Source organism: Pelodiscus sinensis, chromosome 5, assembly GCF_052426305.1.
Source record: "Pelodiscus sinensis isolate ZL-2025 chromosome 5, ASM5242630v1, whole genome shotgun sequence".
Taxonomy (NCBI): Eukaryota; Metazoa; Chordata; order Testudines; family Trionychidae; genus Pelodiscus; species Pelodiscus sinensis.
The window spans coordinates 83182268-83205185 of NC_143056.1; the positions used below are offsets into that span (position 1 = coordinate 83182268).

The 22918-nt window shown below is 54.7% G+C and overlaps 1 protein-coding gene across 9 annotated transcripts in view; it reads left to right on the forward strand.

Annotated features, from left to right (window-relative positions):
• The window catches only part of DGKZ (diacylglycerol kinase zeta), an 89253-nt gene that overhangs the window by 59840 nt on the left and 6495 nt on the right, over positions 1 to 22918 (forward strand). For 6 of the 9 annotated variants that reach the window (XM_089778562.1, XM_089778560.1, XM_089778559.1 and 3 more), the window contains exons 16-32: positions 20 to 98; positions 513 to 568; positions 1457 to 1519; positions 1693 to 1766; positions 1879 to 1990; positions 6906 to 7105; positions 7599 to 7699; positions 8002 to 8081; positions 10173 to 10217; positions 10507 to 10576; positions 13997 to 14037; positions 15407 to 15597; positions 18790 to 18821; positions 20533 to 20576; positions 21116 to 21236; positions 22001 to 22037; positions 22312 to 22411. In XM_089778562.1, the coding sequence (XP_089634688.1) occupies positions 20 to 98; positions 513 to 568; positions 1457 to 1519; positions 1693 to 1766; positions 1879 to 1990; positions 6906 to 7105; positions 7599 to 7699; positions 8002 to 8081; positions 10173 to 10217; positions 10507 to 10576; positions 13997 to 14037; positions 15407 to 15597; positions 18790 to 18821; positions 20533 to 20576; positions 21116 to 21236; positions 22001 to 22037; positions 22312 to 22411 (1446 nt within the window). The remainder of the gene's footprint in view (positions 1 to 19; positions 99 to 512; positions 569 to 1456; positions 1520 to 1692; positions 1767 to 1878; positions 1991 to 6905; positions 7106 to 7598; positions 7700 to 8001; positions 8082 to 10172; positions 10218 to 10506; positions 10577 to 13996; positions 14038 to 15406; positions 15598 to 18789; positions 18822 to 20532; positions 20577 to 21115; positions 21237 to 22000; positions 22038 to 22311; positions 22412 to 22918) is intronic. The other 3 variants (XM_075927589.2, XM_075927590.2, XM_075927588.2) reach the window with 1 other exon arrangement.

The window sequence follows — 22918 nt, forward strand, 5'->3', positions numbered from 1 at the left end:
TCTTCTCTTCCCCCTTCAGCTTCCCCTCGACGTCTTCAATAACTATTTCAGCCTTGGCTTTGATGCTCGTGTGACGCTGGAGTTCCATGAGTCTCGAGGTAGGTGGGGGCTGGAGCGGAGCTGGCTGGTACCTTCTATGCAAAGTGGCAGGGCCGCACAGTGGGAGAATCCCAGGATTTGGAGGGAGCAGTGAGCAGGAGGGAAGCAGGGCTGTAAGCTGGGGGTGCCCATGTGTGGTCACTTGAAACACTTTGTGGCAGGGAGATGGCAATAGGGGAACCAACTGAGGAGAGGGGAAGGGGGAGTGGCTAGGAAGAGGGTGTGAACAATCAGATAGGGGAGAGCGTGCAAGTCAGTGGGAGGGGAAGAAGAAGCCAAGGAGAGTGGGAAAGGTGGCTAGAGAATTGGGGCGGGCGGGAGCCTGAGAGAGTGAGGCGGGGTGTGGGGCAACAGGCAGCTGAGTTGCTCCCAGCAGTGCGTGAATGACACTCACTTTTCTTTTCTTTCCCCAGAGGCCAATCCAGAGAAATTTAACAGCCGGTTTCGCAATAAAATGTTCTATGCTGGGGTGAGTGTGTGGGACTCCATGGAGACAAGGGCTGACTGTCTAAGCTCCAGCTACTCTTAGGTAGTTCCAAAGCTACGTTCTTTGAGTAGTTACAAACAAGATTTTTGAGCAACTCTTTTAATCTCCCCCGGTCATTCTGTCCCTCCAGACCCATGATAATTGTTCTAGTGTGTTCTTGTACTGAGGAGCCGAGCCCAGACTCAACCTCCCAGACCTGCATTAGAGGGTGACTGTCCACTTCTGCCCTAGGAGGGATCGCCGCATACGCAGTCCCCAGTTTGCATTACTCTTTGTACAACCCTATTGCAGTGCAACCCACACCTCCACCCCCACCAGCTAATTTGCTCCTTCCTCTTGAGTCTTGGCTGCTTCTGCTTCCCAGTGCTGTCCTTCCCATTAAGGATCTGGGGATTTTGGGGGACTAGCTGTGTTACCCTAGACTGCATGTCATGTTGTTTCATGCCCTCCCCTAGTTGCCTCCCATAGAGAAGGCTGGTGTTGCTCCTGTTCTGGGCCCAATCACATTTGCCATGAATAATTGGCCATCCAAGCCCCCAGTGTCACTGCCCACCTGGAGAAGAAAGTGCCCTAGCCCTAGATCACAGCAGCTCCTGGAGGCCCAGCCTCGACACGAGGTGGGGAGGCTGCAAGTTAGGACTGGAGTTCACTGTCAGCTGGGAGATGTCCCGAGATGTGGGTTCTCACAGGCGTGAGGTGCATCTGCAGCTGTGCCAGATGGGCAATGTGAGCACTGGAAGAAGATTTGCCCAACCTCAGAAGCCTCGGGGATTTGACTTGAGACCCAATAAAACTTGAAGGGTCTGGGTGATCCAGCTGCTGCTCAGAGACGGAGTCTCCAGGCACTAACCTTCTCGCTTGTATTGGCAGACGGCGTTTTCCGACTTTCTCACGGGCAGCTCCAAAGACTTGGCAAAGCACGTCAAAGTTGTGGTGAGTGTCTGGGATCATCCCCCTGGGGCTGGTGACATGGCTTGAGTGCGGCAGGGCGACAACTCCGTTTCTGAAGGCAATGGGGCTTTCATTCCCCCAGGCGACTTGGGCTGGGCTGGGCCCTTCTGCAGCCAGCCTATGTGTCCGACTGCAGTCTGTCTGTCTGTTTTCAGTGTGATGGAACAGACCTGACGCCCAAGATCCAGGACCTGAAGCCCCAGTGCCTTGTCTTTCTGAACATTCCTCGGTGAGTGGCTCCAGTGCCTATGCGTGCTGCACAGCCTGGGCTCACTGCCTGGCATTTGAGGAGCCCTCCTGTTGGTCCCAGGTGGTACTCTGCTCCCGTTGTCTCTCTGCAGGTACTGTGCGGGCACCATGCCCTGGGGCAACCCTGGGGAGCACCATGACTTCGAGCCCCAGCGCCATGATGATGGTTGCATTGAGGTCATCGGCTTTACCATGACATCCCTGGTAAGTCAGCTCAGCCACTGGCAGCAAGCAAGGGAGCTGTGGGTTCTGGCCTGCAGGATGCTGCATTCTGCCTGCCCCCAGTGTCCACCTCCTTCCTTGGGACCTTGATGTGAAATGCATCTGTGCCTGAGCTCCAGGCGGGACTCGTTCCCTGAGTCAGTGGGACCTTCCAGTCTGCAGCCAGCATGGCTCAGAATCAGCACCTTGGAGGGGCACCCGCCCCCCATCTATAGCTTTGCGGGGGACCTCTGCCAGCAACAGAGGAGCCTTGTGTGCAGGAGCAGCCCTCCCTAGAACACTCGCCAACCTGCATCCTGTGCCCATGTGGCTAGCAGTGGGAGAGAACTAGGGATGTGAAGGACTAGTCAACAAGTTGCTTCCCCCACCCCCGCCCCTATCAGATAGTCACCAAGTGGGGGGAAGAACAGGGGGTTCTTCAAAGCGGCAGTGCCACTTGAAGCCTGGGGCCAGACCTTGGGTTCCACACGGTGCTGCTGCTTTGAAAAGCCCCGTGCAGCCCGGGGCCAACTAGGGTGTTCCCCAGGCTGCACGCTGGGTTTCAAAGCAGCAAAACCTCACAGAGCCCGGGATCAGCTGGGGAGTCCCCAGCTGCCCCTGGGCTCAGTGCTGCGCGGATGCTTTGAAACACCGCGGGGAGCCCAGCGTCCGGCTCCTTGAGGCGATTCAAAGTGGCAGCGCCACAGGAGCCCAGGGACAGTGGGGGAGTCCCCAGCTGACCCTGGGCTCCACATGTCACTTTCGCCTTTGAAGTGTAGCAACAGCCCTAGGGTTCCTCTGGCGCCTGGTTCTGAAGGAGGGGGATTTGGTTGGGGGAGACACTGGGGGTGCCTGGCTCTGGCATCAGTTGGTAGAAAACCTGCCAGTCTCCAGCAGCAGCCCCTGTTCGGGCAGGCCAGGGCCAGAGGGCAGGAGCAGGGGGTGAGGGGCCAGAGGTGTGTAAGGGCAGGCAATGACAAGGGGAGAGCACAAGTGGGGGGTGGGTCTTGGGAGGAAGAGGTAGCTCAGGAGCATTTTGGGGGGGTGGGACAGTGTTTGGGTGGGGCCTTGGGGCAAGAACAGCAGGGTGGGGGATCACAGGTCCAGGTGCTTGTGCCCCCCAACCCCACTTTTTGGGCACTTCTGTGATTCTGGGCTAGGAGAGCCAGGTCCGCCCTGGAGCAGTGCCCAGCCAAGGCAAGGGACAGCACGTGTTAAGGACCCCGAGTAAAGTGATAGCTTGGCTGGCGGGGAAGCAAGAGGAGCTTTGTAATTTGTGAACTCCGCCTGCAAGAGCTGGGAGCTGAGGCGTGGGGAGCCCCCTTCCCTGTACACTGAATTGCCAGTGACCTGCCACCTGGCACCCGGTTCCCTGCCCACTGACTTTGTCATTCACCTGCCTGTAACTGGACCACCTCACTGGGTTTCATATGGACACAAAGTGCTGTCAAGCAACTGATGGCACCATCCGCCCGCTGGAACGGTACCAAGCCCACATGACCAAAGCTAATCCTCACCAACCCTCACACTGCCCATTGGTAGTACTCAGAGGGCTTTCCCAGGGAGGCTAGTATTGTTCCCATTTTACAGCTGGGGAAACTGAGGCACAGTGGGGGCTGTGACATGCCTGAGGTCACACACCAGGCTGGACTAGAAGCTCAGTTTCCAGTGGTTCAGGGGCTGTCTACATGGGTAGCGAAGATGTGATTGCAGCACAGCCCGGCATAACCTGGCTCGCTGCAATCTGACTAATGTGAGGAACAACCGTGGGGTGGGGGGGGACTTCAGCAATCACACCCTGTCTAGCTCGTGCTGCAATCAAGCCGCCTCTGCTCAAAGGAGACAGTCCTGGGAGCTGCCCACCAGCCCATGGTGCAGCCCAACTAACGGCAGTGAGGGGCAGAGACTGATACCTGGCAGCCATCCCCTGCCCCCACTTCTCCCACCCGCTCAGCCCTGCTCCCAGGCTTGCTGAGCCTTGTGGGGGGAATGCTTCGGACCTAGCCAATTCACTCCCCTCGCGCCGCAACACCTGCCTAGAGGCACCACAGGGCCCGGTCCCAGGGACTCCACAGTGTGGGAGAGAATAGGGCCTGACCTGACCCCCAGTTCAAGGGATCCACTTGAGGGAGTGGCCTGGCACAAAAATCCCACTGGTGCACAGGAGGCTAGAGGGCCTCTCTAAGGTACGCTGGCTCCGGTTCAGTCCCAGGGCAGTGGGCACAGGCTGGCTCACAGAGAGGTATGGATGGGCTCTGGGGACCCGTCCCCTCTAGGAGGCACCAGCCCCTATCTAACCCCATGCAGGCAGCATAGAATCATAGAACACTAGAGCTGAGAGGGACCTCAAGAGGTCATCGAGTCCAGTGCCTGGACCTCACAGCAGGACCAAGCACCTAGGGCTACTCAACACATGGCCCGTGGGCCGCATGCTGCCCATGGCCAGTTTGTTTGCGGCCTGTGGTGAGGTTTGGGTTTATGTGGGGATCAACACACAGCTTGTGGGTGGGAGCCAAAACAAAAAAGCAGTCAATGTAATGGTCTTCAGTTGAGATGCGTTTTAGTAGTTAAATTCTTGGACTGTCATTGCTCGTGAAAAGTGCTGTCATATGGGTGGAGATCGGGTAAATGTTGCATTTTATTAATATCAGCAAAACTGACTTAAATGGGGCCTGTGTGTTGTATAGTCTTGCCTTAATCATTGGATTCATGCCTGTCAGTGTGAGAGAAGCTATTTGTATATATATGCTTATATATGCAACCACACTTAAGTTGAGGCCCTCAGCATGTTCTGTGAGTATCAGTGCTTCCAAAGTTGAATTGCCCTAGCTCATCCCCAGGGCTCACCGAACCACGGCGAGCCCCGCTCAACAGCCGCACCGTCCGGCGATCTGCGCATGCGCAGATTGCCCGAAACCGGCTCTTCCAGGTTGCAATCTACTCACCACAGGCAAGTAGATTGCATTATTTGTCGACCCCTGCTCATCCCTGACAGATGTCTGTCTAACGTGCTCTTAAATATCTCGAGTGATGGAGAGTCCACAATCTCCCTAGGCAATTTATTCCAGTCTTTAACCACCCTGACAGGCAGGAAGTTTTTCCTAATGTCCAACCTAAACCTCCCTTGCTGCAGTTTAAGCCTGTTGCTTCTTGTCCTTGGCCATCCTCAGGGGCCAAGGAGAACGATTTTTCTTCCTCCTCTTTATGACACTTTTTAGATACTTGAAAGCTGCTCTCCTGTCCCTTTTCAGTCTTCTCTTTTCCAACCTAAACAAGGACGGTTCCTTCAGCCTTGCCTCATAGCTCATGTTCTCTAGACCTTTCATCATTTGTGTTGCTCTTCTCTGGACTTTCTACAGTTTCTCCACATGTTTACTGAAATGTAGCACCCAGAACTGGACACAATACTCCAGCTGGGGCCTAATGTAGATGGCTCATTCTCTGTGTAGATGGCTCATTCTCTGCCTAGGGGACGTGAGACTAGGTGGGTTAATTTCCAGTCCTCCTATTTGTTCTTTTCCTAAGCCAGGAGAGCACAGTGGTTCTGATGGGGGCTCTGCAGGAAGGCAGCCTGCACTGCCCCCTGCCTGAAACCCCTTGTGCAGGTGTTAAACAGCTGTCCAGCCCACCCCAGAGGTGACTGCATTTCAGCATACCTGAAGCAACACAGTACCAGCAATGGACAGGGGAATGGCTCCCAGGCATGGCTTGTGATGACTGCTTCAGTCCCGTTGACTGGGCCTCAGCCCCTTTCCTTCCCCTCCCGCACTTTGCAATGGGGCTGTAGACTCTGGGGGAGAGGGCTGGAGACAGGCAAGGGTGTCTCCCTGCAGCAGATGTAGATACGTCTCTGTATTAATCATTCTCTCACTGAAGTTTTTAGCTTTGTATTGAGTCCTTTTACATGGAAATTTTGTATTACGTCGTGGTAGAATAGTCCCTAAAACAAGTGAAGTAGAGACTGTCCCTGTGGAGTGAATGAGGTGGGGATGGATAAGGTGGAAGGTGAGCATCTCTAGGCAGTTGCAAGGGTTGGAGAGGGGATGGAAGCCAGATCCAAGACCAATGAGTCCTGGGAAGTGGGCCCATTGAAAGGAGACTGGACCTGTGGATGTCTTGGGGGTCAGCAGCAAGGGTCTGCTTTGGGAAGCCCCCTCTTTGGAAGTGAAATGTGGCAGCATTGAGACACCCCGCCCCCCCCCAGAAGCAGGTGCCACAGACACTAACTGCAGATCTGTGGGATGGCTCTCACAGATCTTGCACATGCATAAGATGATAGATCCGCAGGAGGGGGGAGCAGTGGCGTAGCGTGGGGGCCGGAGGGGTCAGTTGCCCCTGGGCACCGTGCTAGGTAGGTGCCAATTTAATCCCATTCTGCTCCCCCTGTCATCCCTCTCCCCTGCTCCTACTCTGCCTGCTGCCGGCAGCTGGAGCCTCCTCCCTGCCTCTCTGCTCCTAGCCCAACCCTCCTCCATCTCTGCTGGCAGGTTAGTGCTTGTGGCAGCCTGCCCCAAACTGGAGGGAGCGGGGGAAGATGCGGTACAAGTTCCCCTCTGCCCTCCCCCCACCCCCTATCCCAGGGTCAGACTCAGCTGTGCACCAGGTTCAGGGCCCTGCCACGTGGTGGCGGCAGGAGTGGGAAGTGCAAATTTTTCCTTTGCCCCTGGGTGCATAACACCCTCACTACGCCTCTGCTCCTGCCTCCCCATTCAGGGCCTCTCCAGAGCTGAGAGCGCAGTTGAGGGCTCCAGTGTGTGCTAGTCTCTGTGGATGATTCCTTTCACTTGAGGCTGTGAAGATGATTCCTTTCACTTCCAAGCTCAGTGTGGTTGTGACTCCAAGTGGTGCTGCTGTGAGGTGTGACTGGTGAGCCTCTTCCCCGCAGGCAGCCCTGCTGTAACCCTGGTTCTGTTTGCAGGCTGCCTTGCAGGTGGGTGGACATGGAGAGCGGCTGCACCAGTGCCAGGAGGTGATGCTCACCACAGCCAAGGCCATTCCTATGCAGGTGGACGGGGAGCCATGCAAGCTGGCAGCCTCCTGCATTCACATCTCCCTACGCAACCAGGCCAATATGGTGCAGAAGACCAAGCGACGCAACTCCATGCCCCTGCTCAATGAGTACGTTCACCTGGCGCAGGGAAACCCTGGGAGCCCCAGACGCAGCTTCAAAGGGCACAGGGGGGTTGTACCAGTCCAAGGGGGAGTGTTTATTCTGGGTGGCTTGAGTTATGGCAGCCATCAGCTGCAAAAAAATGTAGCCCTTCCCCTTCTCACCTGCTTTTGGAACTGGGTTAGCAAGGGGTTCTGCCGCACAGCCTCCAGCACCACTCCTTGGGGGAGTCAAGTCCTGGGGTGGCTGGGAGCGCTGCCCTGTGTCCCTAGCCAGCCATAACAGTGCAGCTCCGCTTCTGCTTACAGTGCTGCTGGCTGGGAGAGACAAGTGCTGCATAGCTGGGAGCTCCCTAAGTTGGCACCTGAAGCCAGTGCTCTTGCCTAGCTTCCTCAGTTGCCTCTCGCTGGAGGAGTCAAGGCTAGTGTAGCTGGGTGCTCCTGCCTACACTTGTAGGGCCTCCTTTCTAACCCTTTCCCTTTTCCTCCGGCCTGCGTGCAGCCAGCAGCCAGTGCCTGAGCGGCTGCGAATCCGGGTGAACCGTATCAGCATGCACGACTATGAGGCACTTCACTACGACAAGGAGAAGCTCAAGGAAGCCTGTGAGTGGCCAGCCCAAGTGCCTGGGGACTTTAGGAGTGTGCCATCCCTGGGGGTGGTGGGCGAGGCCTCTTGAGCACTGAACACAGGGGCAGCTCTGGCAGGCTGCAGCTGTGCCCTAACCAAGCCATGTGGGCTGCAGATAGAGTGTTGCATGCTTGAACTGTAGTCTCTGGGTGGCTGTGGCCAGCCCCATGTTATGTTGTTCTCAGCATGTCTCTGGCGAGTGGCCGTGCTCTCTCAGGGACTAGGTAGAAGCCCTAGCAGCAGGCAGCTCCCTGAGATGTCTGTGCTTTGCTTTCAGCTGTGCCCCTAGGGATCATTGTGGTTCCGGGCGATAGTGACCTGGAGGTCTGTCGGACCCACATCGAGAGGCTGCAGGAGGTGAGGCACTGCCTATGGGGTAGGAGCTGCTTGCTGAGGGGAGGGAGGCTCAGGGGAGGGGTCTCTTGAGCTCCTGGTTATTGTAGCCTCACACAGTTGGCATTCTGAGCCTCCCGCATTGGCCTTTGATGGAGGCGGGATCCCAGGCTAGAGGGGCCATTGATCTGTTGAGTCTGACAGCTCCTGTGTATCAGCCTCACTAGTTCCCTTCCTCCATCCTGCCTTGTAGCCCTCCTCCAGGCATTGGGCAAGGAGAGGCCAATAGGTAGGTGGAAAGAGAAGGCGTTTGTCTTGCTCTGAATATCAACAAAATCCTAGTCCCTCCCCCAAACCTGGGTGCAGTGCAGTGTCCGTCTCCCCCTGTTGGGTGCCCCTTTCTCTCCCCTCTTGTACTAGTGTGAGCTCCTCAGCCCCCACCTCGGGGGGCAGAGAGTTTTGTTTCTCTTAGTGCCTGTGGATTTATGCGTTTCCCCTGCCCAGCTCTCCTCTCTCTCACAGACTGGGGAGCTCCAGGGGTGTGCCTCAAGGCACTGCACCAGCCCTGGACCCTGGTTTCTTTCTTCCCTACCTCCTGCAAGGGATTTGGCTTCACCTGCAGGGGCCCTGCACAGCCAGAGAGTGGGCTACCTGTGACCTAGGAAGTGCTGCAGGACCCTTGTCTGGTTTGTTAGGGTACGTCTAAACTACATGCCTCCGTCGACGGAGGCATGTAGATTAGCCAGATCGGCAGAGGGAAATGAAGCTGCGATTAAAATAATCGCGGCTTCATTTAAATTTAAATGGCTGCCCCGCTCTGCCGATCAGCTGTTTGTCGGCAGATCGGGGCAGTCTGGATGCACCGCGCCAACAAAGAAGCCTTTCTTGATCGGCACAGGTAGACCTGGTTTCACGAGGCATACCTGTGCCGATGAAGAAAGGCTTCTTTGTCGGCGCGGTGCGTCCAGACTGCCCCGATCTGCCGACAAACAGCTGATCGGCAGAGCGGGGCAGCCATTTAAATTTAAATGAAGCCGCGATTATTTTAATCGCGGCTTCATTTCCCTCTGCCGATCTGGCTAATCTACATGCCTCCGTCGACGGAGGCATGTAGTCTAGACACACCCTTAGTGACCACAGAGAGAGGCGCAATCTGCCATGTTTACTGACAGCACAGGTTGTGTGGGCTGGCATGCAGGAACCTGCCTATTCCTCTCCTGCTTGTCTTTATTTCTCACGTGCCAGTCCCTGCAATGCCTGGATTAGGTGTCTGGGGGGGAGGAGACACTCACAGACACGTGGCTGGACAGCCATAGTGATGGGTTTGGTGAGGGCCTAATACAGGGGTGGGTAATAAGTTTTGGTGGGGGGCCATCCAAGGCTTTGGAAAGTGGTCAAGGGCTGCACTTTTCTGTGGAGGGGTTGTGGGGTCTGGGATGGACGTTAGGTGCAGAAGGGAGCTCAGGGTAAGGGATTGGGGTGCAGGAGAGGGGGTGGGGTCTGAGAGGCAGTTTGAGTGAAGGAGGGGGTTTGCAACATGCAAAGCTTGCCCCTTTTCCCCCAGCATAGACGGGCAGATGGAGCAGCGAGCCGCTCTGAGCCCTGGGTCTGCTCCCTGCCTGTGGGTCCAGCGCAATAGTCTGTGGACTGGATTGAAAAGCTTGGCGGGCCGGGGCCGGCCCCTGGTCTGTATCTTGTGCTCCCCTGGCCTAATATCTCAGCCCTTACCCAATCCCGTCCCTCTCATGAAGTCATGGGAAGCAACTCTGGCTACATCCTGGGGAAGTTCCTGCAGCTGGAAGGGATGGGGGCCCTAGGAGTGGCCTGGCCTGTCTCCTGGCTTATGCTTTTGATGATGTGTCTGAGGACACAGGAGCTGGGCAGCTTGGGACACCCAGTTCTCGGGTTTGGCTGCTGCCTTTCTGCCCCCCTTTCATTTTCCATCTGGAGCACGTCATGAAACTCTGAACCCAAGGGGTGTGGGGGCTCAGTGCTGAGAATGCATAGATCAGGGCAGGTACATGCTGTGGCAGGGGCTGGCACCTCATACAGGTGTGTGCTGAGAGAGGAAGGCAGTTGAATGAATGTGATAACCCCCCCCTTACCTCTTCGCAGGATTTTCTTCCATGCCCCCCTTCCTTACAGTGCCTGCTCCTTCAGGTGTGTATCAACCACCTCCCTTCCCTCCTGGATTATCGGTCCTGTATGTGGTGCCAGTCGTGTGGGCTTGTGAACACCTCCCCAGTTAGTTTGGTGTATTTGTCTGCAGCTGCACCCTATGCCGTGCCTGTGTTCTCTGCCTCTTGTGCCATGGCCCTCTGTGTCCCACTGTCTCCCATGCCATGCCTGGGTGCAAACCGCTTCTGTCAAAGGGCCATAAGTCTGAGCCTGCCCAAACTCCCAGTGCAGGAATGAATGGAGGAAATGTCACTCGCTTCTCTTTGTGCAGGAAGGGGATGGAGCCAAAGTAAAGACGCTTTCATCTCAGAAGCTGTCTCCCAAGTGGTGTTTCTTGGACTGTGAGTATCCTCGCCATACGGCGCCATAGCGTGGTCTGCCCTGCGAGGGCTGGGATGATCCATGCTAGGAATGTTGCAAAAGTCCCAACCAACAGTGCTGCCTGCAAATGCTCCTTCCCCGGGACGTGCTAGCTGGGTCGCCCCATGGCAGCATTTCCATTGTCCTGGTGCTGTGTGCGCGTGTCTCCCAGGCAGGCAGGCAGTTCCCCGTTAGGTGCCTGAGGATTGCAGGTTAGGGCCATGGGGAACATGCCTCCCCTGCCCCCAGAGCAGCAACTGTGCCCATTGCTGCTGGTCATGTGGATCCCGCAGAGGCTGCCAGGTGGGGAGTGTTTGCGAACAGCACACCTGGCCGCAAATCTTTACTCCTGGCCTGTGTGTGGAGTGGGCTCTCCAGGCCTGGGCCGAGGTGCTGTGCCTGGGTCTGACTGACAGGGGTCTCCCTCAGGCAGGGAACAGCCTCAGCGAGGCACTGCACAATCTCCTGTGGCTCTGTGTGCAGTCCCTGGCTAGAGCTGTGCTTGGCTGATAGACCAGCCTCTTTGTGCAAACAGTCTTCTTCTCCCCAGCACCCAGGGTGCTACCCCGGTCGGAAAGATGCGCTGTTCTCCCTCTGCCTGGGGGAAAGGACGACAGGTGGCCATTCCTAGCCTTCCGAGGGGAGTTCCCTGCAGAAAGCACTGTGCTCTTTCATGAGTACTGCTAGCCCTGAACTAAGAGTTTGGAGCCTGGGGGGTGGGGAAGAACCGAACTAGGAGCCCAGCTACTGCAAAAAGACTTGTCACTGTGGGTGGGCCCAGAGGGAAAGTGAAAACCAGGAGCTGGTCCCAGATTCTTCCCCCAGCAGGAGGCACTGCAGTGAATAGACACGTCAGTCATGAGGGAGCTGCTGCAGTGGCAGACCTCTCCAGCAAGGGGCACTGTAAGCAGCACAGCGGCTGCAGTGAGAGATGCCTTTGTGCAGCTAATTCAATTACAGGCGGGTACATTGGTGCCTTGTGGAGCAGGAAGAGAAGAGGGCCTGACGTGCTAAGCCTGTGACCCAACCGGCTACGTTTCCAGGAGCCCCTGAGTGCTAGGGCAAAGCAGTGGGGACTTGTTTATAAACATGGCTTTGTTCCAGCTCCTTTCTCAGCCCCTTCTCCCCTTTCCACCCCCGCCCGAGGTCGACTCTTTGTTCCTGAAGCTCCAGGCTGCGTTTTTGCTGTTACTAGCATAGTTTTGGTGTCTCTGTTTTCGGTTTGAACCATTCCCTGGGAATCCCCCACAGCCTGGGACAATAGGGGCTTTTGTGCCTGGTAATGGTGCTGGAGCGAGTTCCCAAACACACAGGGAGAAGCTCATGAAGGGGCACCAAGCAAGGCAGGCTTGTCTCCCTGCACTGATCCTCAGAGCTGGCAGGGCTGCACCAGGCGCTCACTGGGCACCTGCCTCCCCACCTGAGGAGCCTGACTGCACATAGACAAGGTGGGGATCACTGGGAGACCAGCATTTCACTCCACCAGGGGAGACACTGGAAGGACCAGGGGAACAAAAACGCCAGAGCCTTGCCCAAGATGCTGTGAGGACAGGTTGCTCTTTCCTACCCAGGTTCTGAAATTTCTGCTCCTCTCCCTGTTTTTCTTGTGTTTGTTTTCCTCTTGCTCTGCCTCCTTCCAGGGTCCCCACCAAATCTCGGATTTCAGAGCACACCATCGCCCCCTCACTGCCACAACATCTGGGCGAAGGGCATGTCAGGAACAATCCCCAGCAAGGGGGCCAGCGTAGCCCTTGGAGTTTGGCTAGCGGTGGCAACCCAAGCCAAGTGAACCCGCAACCCCGAGCTCCAGAGGCTGATGTCTTATCCATTAGACTAGCGGAAGATCCACCTCCCTCCCCACCCTACCTTAAGAATGTGGGGTCCCACCCTGTGGGAGTGGGATAGACACCACTCACATGGTCCCTGCTCCCAGATATTGCTGCTGTGGGTTATTTCCTCCTTTCGCTGGTTTCCCAGCAGCAGGTTCGGCACTGAGGAAAATGTGTCAGGAAAGAGGCTGGAGCTGCATTCAAGGGCAGCGCAGGCTCATTAAAGTGGCTGAATTACAGACCTTCGTTAGCAGCTCTGTGGCTGTAAATCTCTTGCAGGGACAGGATAAACGGGCCCTTTCACTCCTCTAATCTGCTCTGGCTTGTGTCATGGACACCCCTCCCCCACATTCTGTTCTGTTCCTAGAGAGAATTCCCCAGTCCCTTTAGGGCCCAGCCATAGCAACCCCAGCCTGGGCAGCAGTCCTCAGCCCAGTGGGGGGGCACAGAGTCCATGGAGAAAATGCCCGTCAAGTACTGGAGCCCACTAACCCTGGCCTGTCCCCGCCCTACCCACCATATTGCAACAAGGCTTAGGAGCCCCCGCTCCCTTACTGGGCTTCCTTCACCTCGTGGGATTTTGATGGTGATTTTCATAGTTACTGTCTGCATCCCAGAATTGCTAAGTGCTTCCCAAACATCCTCTCTTCTCTCCCCCCCCCCCCCCCCGCCCGGACCACTCTGCTCCTCGTGCCCCAGTATATCAGTGGTTGGGGGGGAGGGCTCTTCTGTCCCTGGAGCAGGTGCTCAGCAGAGAGAGCTACAAGCACCCAGGACAGAGGGACAAACTGTGGACCCACTTGAGTACAGTTCTTAGCTCCCACTAGGAGAGTGGATTTTGAGTGCTTGTTTTAGACTGCTGTCATCCAAAGGGACAGGGATCAATGTCCATCCCACCCGCCTCTGGGGAAGTGTGCCATATCAAAGCCAGGGACAATATAGAAGGCCTAGATCCAGTTTATGAGCCATAGTCAAGAATGAAAAACGTGAGAGGCACCAAGTCCCTGAGAGTGGAGAACAGAAAGGCCTGAGCTCTCCATCTTGGCTGTTCTCTGTCCCTGCAGCTATTGTGTCACAATAAAAGTGGCCAGGAGTGTGTTTAAGCAGAAGGAATAATCTCTCCCCGGTCCAAGTCCTGACAGTGGTGGGCTGTCATCTCCGCAGCCTGCTCAGGGAAGGCTCTGCTATACAGTCCCCAGACAGCTGAAGGCAGCCAGGTGTTGCTTGCCTCTGCCTTGCTGCCTCTGCCTACTCCAAAAGGTGATCAGAGCCTAGAGCGAGGACTGGCTGCTCAGACAAACTGGAACGTTGTGTGCTGCAGTCTGTAGTCTGTGAAGAGAACCAACTTGTCTTTAGGGCATATTGCAGACATTGATGGGCTGTTCCTGGTCCGGAGTTAACTCTGTTCCTGTGGTTACGTGTCTATGCTCATTCAGGGGTGATAAGGTGACTGAACCGTGTCATGTTGCCCAAGAGTGGGATGCAGTGATTATAGGCAGTCCCTTTGCTTCCTTGTCGCTTGCTAGATTCTGGGGGCCCGAATCACGTTCTTTCTCTCTCTCTCTGTTGTAGCAACTACAGCGGATCGGTTTTACAGGATAGACCGGGCACAGGTGAGTGCAGCCTCGTTCATAGGGATGGTGGGGACCAAGGCACTGTTGTGCTGCTCTGCTTAGCCAGCAGCGCTCGTACGTTCAGACACATCTGTGCACCAGGCCCGCTGCTTAGTCTGCTTTGTCCCATGCTGCCCATGTCCTGTGATCACGTTATGGACAAGGGGATACAGTTTCCCGGGAAGGTTGTAAGCCTCAGGAAATAGAGATGCTCTTCCCTGTGCAGTCAGGCACTCCTGGGATCAGCTGGTATTAGATGCTTCAGGTGCCTCTTCAACTTCTTCAGCCTCGGTCCCTAGGTTGACTTTAGCTACCTCTGTACCACTTTGACTCTAAGGCTATTGGAAACTAAATCAGCCCCCATTATAAGCAGAGGAGTCCCAGAGACAGCTCTAACTTGCACCCTAGATACAGCTGTCCCTGAGGGGGGACTACATGGCATCCCACAATAGCTAGAGCTTAAAGCATCTCCAGACTCCCCTCCTCCCTCACACACATGGCCTGAGGACAGCAGAGGGACATGCTGCTGGCCCCACTCCCTGGAAAATCCATCTTCTCCTGGGTTATTCCCAGAATGGAGATCTGATGGGCACCAGGCCCATTATGCTGCTGGAATGATGTAAAGGGGCTGGGGCGTAGCCCAGGCGTAGGATCAGCGTTTCGTAGTCTTAGTGAGACTCAGCTGGGGAAATGTAGATACTGCAGCTGGGAAAAATAACCCGAAACCATGATCTTCAATGGAGGTGAACACAGAGCGCTGGAATGGGTGAGAGACAGAGAGAGAATAGGGACCAGTCTCTCTGTCCAAGGCTCTGGAGAGACCTCGCCTGGAATCAGCTGTGAGTCTCCCAAGCCAAGAAGCCTCACGTCAAGATGCAGGGAGATAGTCCCTTCCTGTGCGGTTCTTGCACACCCACGCAGGGCACGTCTGGCTCAGGAGCGCTCGCCGTTTGCAGACAGTCTGCAAACATCATCCTGGGGTAACAGCTAAGGGTGGAAAGGGATTGCATAGGGTCCTAACAAGAGATGGGGGCAGGGGTTTGGAGAAGGGATGTTGCAGTGGAGTCTTTGGAGATGCCCTGGTGTGAGATGTGCACGGCTATGGAAGAGTTGGCCAGGAAAAGGGAGACAGCTTAAAAGTCAACTAGAAACAGCCTATGATCTGCAGGAGGCTGGAGACCCTGCTAGTCACCATGAGCAGCTCTCCTAGGTGCCATCCCATGGCCCAACCCCACTCCTAGCCCCGTTGAGCTGTCATGGTCCATCACCCCAAAGAGTATTGCTCTGGCCGCAAGGGGGGTGTTTCCCCAGGGTGACTGGCCTGGGGTGGGTGGATCCCCTCTCCAACAGGCTGATCTCTGCCTTTCAGGAGCACCTCAACTACGTGACTGAGATTTCCCAAGATGAGCTCTTTGTGCTGGACCCGGAGCTGGTGATCACCCAGAACGTGGGCACCTCGCCCGCCATGCCTGACCTCGATAACTCGTCCTCCATACCCACAGGACACCATTTCGCTTTCCCTTCTTCCTCATCCTCTCCACCCTCCTCGCCAGCCCTCAGGTGAGCCTGACCACTCTCGTCTGCAGGTGAGAATGTCCTGGTGGGATGGAGAGAAGAGTCTGAGGGAGGAGTGGAAGAAGGACCAGCTTGAGAGGTCTGACCCTAACTTAGCAGCTCTGAAGCATGAGCTCCAAAGTGAAACAGCAGTTCTGTGTGACATGCGAGCAAGAATTTTCTCTTCAGGTTGCTGCAAAAGACAGCTGGGCTGGTCTCTATGGAGACTGGCAATCTTCCCTTTCCTCCCCCACACGTGTCCTGCCCTCACAAGGGGTGATTGTGGGACAGTGGGACTGCATTGCAGGTTTGCACCCATGGTTCTAGCTTAGCTGCATAAGCCCAGGGTTGACTCAGACTCCAGAACTTGTTAGCCAGCGCTAATGCATATGGCAAAGGAAGATGGCTCCTTGGAAAGCATGAGAGTCACAGAGCTGGGATAGGCATAAGTGTCACTGACAGCTGGAAAGGGAAGAAATAGGTGATGGAGGATGGGCCAGGCAGGAGAAAGAAACCCAAGTCAAGAAAAGGCATGAGTGTCGTTGCTGAGGCATGGCTAATTCCCTCAGCCTTTCAATTGGTAAGCATTGGGAAGATAATAGCATTTTCAGCAATAGCTAGGATGGGTTTGTCAAGAACAGTCATGCCAAGTGAACCTAATTTCCTTCTTTAACAGGGTTACTCATCTAGTGGATAAGGGAAGCAATTGACATGATGTATCTTGATTTTTAGTAAGGCTTTTGATGCAGTCCTGTGTGACGTTGTCATAAGCAGACTAGAGGAATGTGGACTAGATGAGATTACTATAAAGTGGCTACACAACTGATTGAAAAACTGTACAAAATAGTAGTTCTCAATGGTTCACTGTCAAACAGGGAGGGTATATCTAGGGGGGCCTACTGAGGCCATTTCTGGGCCTGGCACTATTCAATATCTTTATTAGTGATTGGATAGCAAAGTGAAAAGGATTCTTACAAAATGGGCGTATGACACCGAACTGGCAGAAGATGGAAGCGCCTTGGAAGGCATGATGAGAATTCAAAACAATCTCGATTGGTTAGAGAATTGGTCTGCAATCAGTAAGGTGACATTCAATAAAAGCAAGTGCAAAGTACTTCGTTAGGGAGGAAAAAAATGAGATGTACTGCTGCAAAATTGGGAATAACTATCCAAGTGGCCATACTACTGAAGGAGCATCTGGGGGTTCTAGTGGTTTACAAATGGAATACGAATAACAGTGTGATGCAGTTGTGAAAATGGCTAATGTCTTTCTGGGGTGTATTAATAGGGGTGTCCTGTGTAAACATGGGAGGTATTTGTCATGCTGTACTCAGCGCTGCTGAGGCCTCAGCTGGAGTGCTAGGTCCAGTTCCGGGCACCTCATGTTAGGAGAGATGTAGGCGAATTGGAGAGAGTGCAGAGGAGAGCAGCAACAATGATAAAAGGTTTTAGGAAATCTGACTTGTGAGGAAAGGTTAAAAACACTGGGCATGTTCCATCTTCAGAAAAAAAGACTGAGGGGCGACCTGTTAAGTGTTACAGATATGTTCAGGGCTGTTATACGGAGGATGGCAATCGGTTGTCCTTCATGTCCAGTGAAGGTAGACATAAAGGGCTTAATCTGCATCAAGAGAAATTTAGGTTAGATAGTAGGAAAAACTTCCTAGCTCTCGAGGTAGCTGGGCTGTGGACTAAAGCTTCCAACAGAGGTTGTCAAGTATCAGAGGAGTAGCTGTGTTAGTCTGGATCTGCAAAAGCGACAAGGAGTCCTGTGGCACCTTATAGACTAACAGATGTATTGGAGCGTAAGCTTTCGTGGGCAAAGACCCACTTCATCACTTAGTCTATAAGGTGCCACAGAACCCTTTGTTGCTTTAACAGAGGCTGTGTAATCCCCATCACTGGAGGTTTTTAAGGACAGGTTGGGCAGACACTTATCTGGGATGGTGTAGGTTTGTTTGGCCCTGCCTCAGCACGGTGGGCTGGACTAGGTGCCCTCTGGAGCTCCCACCTAGGCTTCTAATTCTGTGATTCTCTTCTCCAGGGCTCTGACAGGGGGGCTGAGTCAGTGCTAGGATCCCAGCCTTGGAACAGTATCTGGGAGGATCCCCTTCAGTGTGCCAGCCCCCCAAAGGGTGTCTCACTTCCCCCAGGGTAGGCCACACAGCTACACACCTCCACAAACTGGACCTTTGGGTCCGTGGCACTGCTGCTTCGCACTGTGAGCACCATTTAGCAAATCCAGCTGCAGCAGGAGATTTGTGCATGTCTTGGGGATTAATGCACCTTGCCAGGCATGTGCAGCAACACTCATGCAGCACTGTCAAAGGGGGGTTATAAGTCATCTGGAACAAAGCATAGCAAGCCCTTAGGTGAGCATAGAAGACCAAAGATTAAAGTCCATCTGGTTAGCCCAGAGCCTAGCCATGCTGAAGTGAACCTCCTTGTTCAAGAGCTGTGTCTCTCTGTCCTTGGTCAGACTCCAGGTGAGAGCCTCCCTGGCTGCCTCCAGCAGCCAACACTTACCCCTCCATCTCAATCTCCCCCATCCTTTGGACCAGACCTGGGAATATGCTGTTCCACCTCCACTCCCCATGAGGCAGGGAAGTCTACATCTCTTGGTTGTCAATTATTAGTAGGGATGTAAAATCTTGTTTAATTGGCTAACCATTTAAACATATCATTTAACCCTGTGTTGTCCTACACACTAGCCACTAGCTACACGTGGCTCTTTGGCCGGTTGAGTGTGGCTAGTTTGCTAGAGTTGCTCCATGTCCACTGGTTAACCTTAACCATAAGAGTGAGGCTTACTGGTTAAACCTTCACATCCCTAATTGCTAGGTCTCAATTCAATTTACCATTGTCTTTTCAGAGGCTCCAGTGATGTAGGGACCGAGCCCCAGACATTCAGGCAGCACCCATATCTACATTTGAGCAAACAGTCCTTTTCTACCCCATATTTACCAGAGCAGCACATAGGGGAAACTGAGGCACAAAGAGGATTCATAAAATATTAACGAAAATTCCCACTTCATCACAAGAAGTTCCCAACCAGTCCAGGCCTGTCCCAGCAAAGATTGCTAGCAGGGGCTGTGCCTGTGGGGAGGAGAAGGGAGGGGAGGGAATTTGCTGTAGAAGACTTGCTTATCATGGCCTTTGGCAGCATTAGTTCTCAATCTCTCCTTCTCTTATCTTCAGCTCAGAAGAAAAGGGCTGCTCCTGCCCCGAAGGTGAGTTTTTCAGTCTGCACAGCAGGCCTCTGGCATGTCTCATGCCCCTGTCTCACTAGTGGATGCTCCTGAGTCTCTGCCCTGATTCTGTGCTGCTCACAAACCAAAAATTATCTTCATCTAAGAAAACTGGGGTGATGGAAGTCTGGAGAGACCAGCCCCTGCTGGCATCTCATGACACTGCTGAGACACTACACAGTCTATGGGGTGGTGAGGGAGCAGGTCTCACCTGGGGCTGCTGTGACTGCACCGTGCACAGCCATTCAGGGGGGATCACATTTTCCTTCCCTGCTGTGGCAGGGGCTGAGAATATAGGGGAGGTGCCCCGAGGAGAGCAGCAGGAGTGACCGGTTGGAGAGGCCCAATAGACATTTGCTTGCACAGCAGAGCAGAGCAGGGCAGGGAGCCTTTTCCCAGCCTGCTTGTGAAGTGTGGCGCTCCCAGTTGCAGAGAGCAGGAAATGACAGGGTGGTGAGGTTAATCTCCCACCTGCAGAGCCCAGGCCTGGAGCTGTGTTGTTGGGGGGTGGAGTTTATCTCTGCCAGGCACCAGTTGGAGCTCTGGGAGCGGGAGCACAAGGTCAGGGGCCTCCCTCAGCTGAGCAAATGGAAAGAGTTTCCTGGAGCTTGAACAGAGCTGGGTCCTGAATGTGTGAGTGAATCACTGGTGAGAGGCATCCCAGCTGGCCAGCTCCCTGGGGACCTCCACGTTTGCCCTTTACCCTGCTCCTCCCCCTGCACCTCAGGAGTTCCTTTTCCCAGGGCTTTGCAAACATTCCTTCTGGACTGTGTCCGAGCTGGGGCCTAGCCTTGCCCCCAAAATGTGCTGTGATTCCTCCACTCCCACAGGTGTTTCTCCCCTCACATCCCATCCCATCAGCTACCCCATTTTCTCCTTACCTCTCCCCCAGCCCTAGGGCTACCCCTTGTTATAAAGCTGACCTCCCTCTCCCACACACACAGACCCTCTGGTGCAGGCCATGTTACAGGCAAAACCAACCTGTCCAATGGCTGCTGATCTCCAGACTCCTCCAAACTGCTCTTTCCAAGCCTTGCACAAGGGATTGGACTCGTGGGAATTCCAGGCCCAGGGATGCCACGAGGCAGCACCTTGATGCTCAGGAGAGGGTGGGGAGATTTTTGGCCCTGCTCATGCTTGGAGCAAGGCGTCGGCACAGACTGGTGCTGGAGTAACTTGCCTCCAGCCACTCCCATTGCACAGGTTCCAGAGGGGTGGCCATGTTAGTCTGTTTCAGCCAAAACAACCAAGGAGTCCGGTGGCATCTAAGCTCTGTTCTGGCCCTGCCAGCCCCAGCTGTGACTCCTTCCTCTCAGCAGTGCACAGCAAGTCCTAATGAACTGCTTAGTCTTTAAAGTGCCCGGGACTCCTTGTTGTTTTCCTGTTGTACAGGCACTAACAGGCTGAGAGCTGTGTCCCTGCGCAGCTCCAGAAGTGCATGATGTGTCCTGGCCTGGGGCGGGCACCATCACTCTGCCATTAAAACGGCCTCTTATGCCCTGGCCACGCCCAGGAGAGACCGAAATGGAAGCCTGGGAAAAAGCGGCTGCTCCTCACCTGCCCTATTGCAGGATACATGGCAGCTCAGCCCTCAGTGTATGTGCAGGGAGAGAGAGAGAGAGAATCTCTCCTGCACTCTCTCCCCAGCTCCTGCTTGGCTTCTATCATCCTGACCAGCGTCTCCTCTTTGCAGATAATGCTTTGATAGCTGCTGCCAAGAGTAATGATTTCCAGAAGGTAAGAGCTGCCAGAGGCCATGAGCCCAGCCTCTGAGCTAGGGGTGTGCCGTGCCTTTCTCCACAGCAGCTAGCTAGAACCCCAGTGTGGTGTGAGCCTCCCTTCTCCAACACCGTAATGGTGCCTCCTAGCCAGGCTCTGTCTTTGCCCTGCCAGCCCCAGCTGTGACTCCTTCCTCACAGCAGTGCGTGGCGAGTCCTTAGCAGTGTGAGCTCCCCCCGAGCAGTGCCGGATGGGGTCCAGACAGGCTCACAAGAAATCCTGTTGAGGGAGGAGCCCTGGCACATGCCGTGTTAGATGAAGGCGGCCGTAGCCTTGTTGGTAGAGCTTAGCAAGTGGTTCAGTCCCCTTCACGGTTGGAAATATTTGGTCATCTTGCTGTAGGTTCAGCTGGCAAAGGCCAGCCCTGCAGGGTCTGATGGGAAGGGCCTTTCCGCAGGGTCTGATGGGAAGGGCCTTCCCACAGGCACGGCTGTTGCTCAGGTGCTCAGAGGCCTGAGTAGCAAAAGTTAACCCAGAGCTGACTTATGCTCCTGTAGTTCCAAGAGCTGCACCAGGCGGGAGAGGACCTGATGATGCGAGACCCCTCGGGTCAGACCGTGCTGCACCATGCCGTTAAATCGGGGAGCAAGGAGATTGTTAAATACATCCTCAAGAATGGTAAGTGGGACCTGGATCTGGCTGGTGGAACAGCTTTGGGAGGGGGGCATCCTGGCCTCTAGAGCTGACACAGAGGGATGGAGGCCAAATTCACTCAGCCTCCCTATGAGTCTCTGCTCCAAAGGGATGCTGCTAGTGTGCAGATGCCCCTCTCTGCCTTGTTGGGTTTGTGGTGACCTCTGTCCTCCCTGCTAGGCTTGGGAAATTTCCCGTATCCTCCTCTTCCTGTTGTATGTGTTATTGCGGGCAAACAAGGCCAGGTTCAGCCTCAGGCCTGTATAATGCCTTTGGCTTCGGAGAAATAACTGAGGCTGCAACATGGCCTGTGTGTGTTGGTGCATTTTGAGTTTGGCTGCCTGGATCTTCTGTCTGTGCACTGCAGCATCCCTGTTGATACCCCTCTCTCTGGGAAGCATGTTTGCTAGTTACCTGCTTTTGCCAGTTCACAGGGGGCAGCTCACAGGTTGGGTTTTGGTGGGTCTCACCAGAATGAGGGTGGATTTTTCTTTTGCATTTATCTGTATTTGGGTCCAGAGGCAGCAACTCCTCCCAAATCCTAATGGCCAGCTCCTACCACTGTTCCCAGGCAGCTATCTCCCTAGCTGAGTGGGACTCGCTCACATACCAGACGAGGTCTCCACAGTGTTGTGCAGGAGACCTGAAGTGTGTGAGAAGAGACTAGCCTTTGCATTGCTGAGGAAGTGCGCAAGAAATTCTGTCAAGCAAGCCGGTCTCATGGCCCTACATTATCTCTCTCTCCCCAGCCCCTGCGGAGATCCTGGATGCAACAGAAGAAGAGAAGTAAGTTGCTTGCTGGTTTGTATTATTTGTTGCCCAGACCCTCTGTGTTCTGTAACCACCTGCCTTCACTGCAGCCTCCAGCCACCACCACACAATCCCAGGTACTGAATTCTGCTCCCACCCTGGTGTTCTTTGGGGCAGGAGTAGGGTTTGCTGGTGAAGCACTGTGGCCAGACTGAATTCGCCTCCCTTACCAGACTGGCTTCCTCCCCGCAGCCTGTGTGTGTGTCACTTCTCACTTTGCCTGGGAATCTCTCTTTTCTCTTCTGCCCAGTGGTGAGACCAGTTTGCACCAGGCAGCTGCCCTGCGCCAGCGCACCATCTGCCACTACATTGTGGAGGCTGGGGCTTCACTCATGAAAACAGACCTGCAGGTAAGGTCAGAGGGGCTGTGAATGGGAAGTAGGAGTGCTAGGAACAAGGGTGTACATGGGGCATGGGTGAGTGGCTGGCGCAGAGATGGAGAAGACTGAGGAGCAGTGAAGGGAACATTAGAGCACGAGTTTGGAGCCCAGTCAAATGTGCCACATATTCCCTGCATGAAGGGGGTTCCTGGGTCTGTCTCACCTAGCCCTTTCCCCTCATGGAGCAGAACCCTGCAGCTGCATAAAGGGTTAAATATGTCTTCTCCTAGCTCTTGCCTGCTGTCCCTGTGGCAACTGGCTGGAATGCTTTTTCCCCCTTCCCACTGTCTGAGGTCATTGCAAGGATAGTCTCACCAGACCATTCCCTGCCCAGCACCACTGTCAGCTCTCCTAAGTGTGGGGACGGGGATCTCTGAGAGATGCTTTGGAACAGCCCCACAGAGTGTTAGCGAGTGGCTCAGGCAGCGCTACTTACATGCAGAATAGATTCAGTTGTGTCCTGGTGCCAGCAGCGTG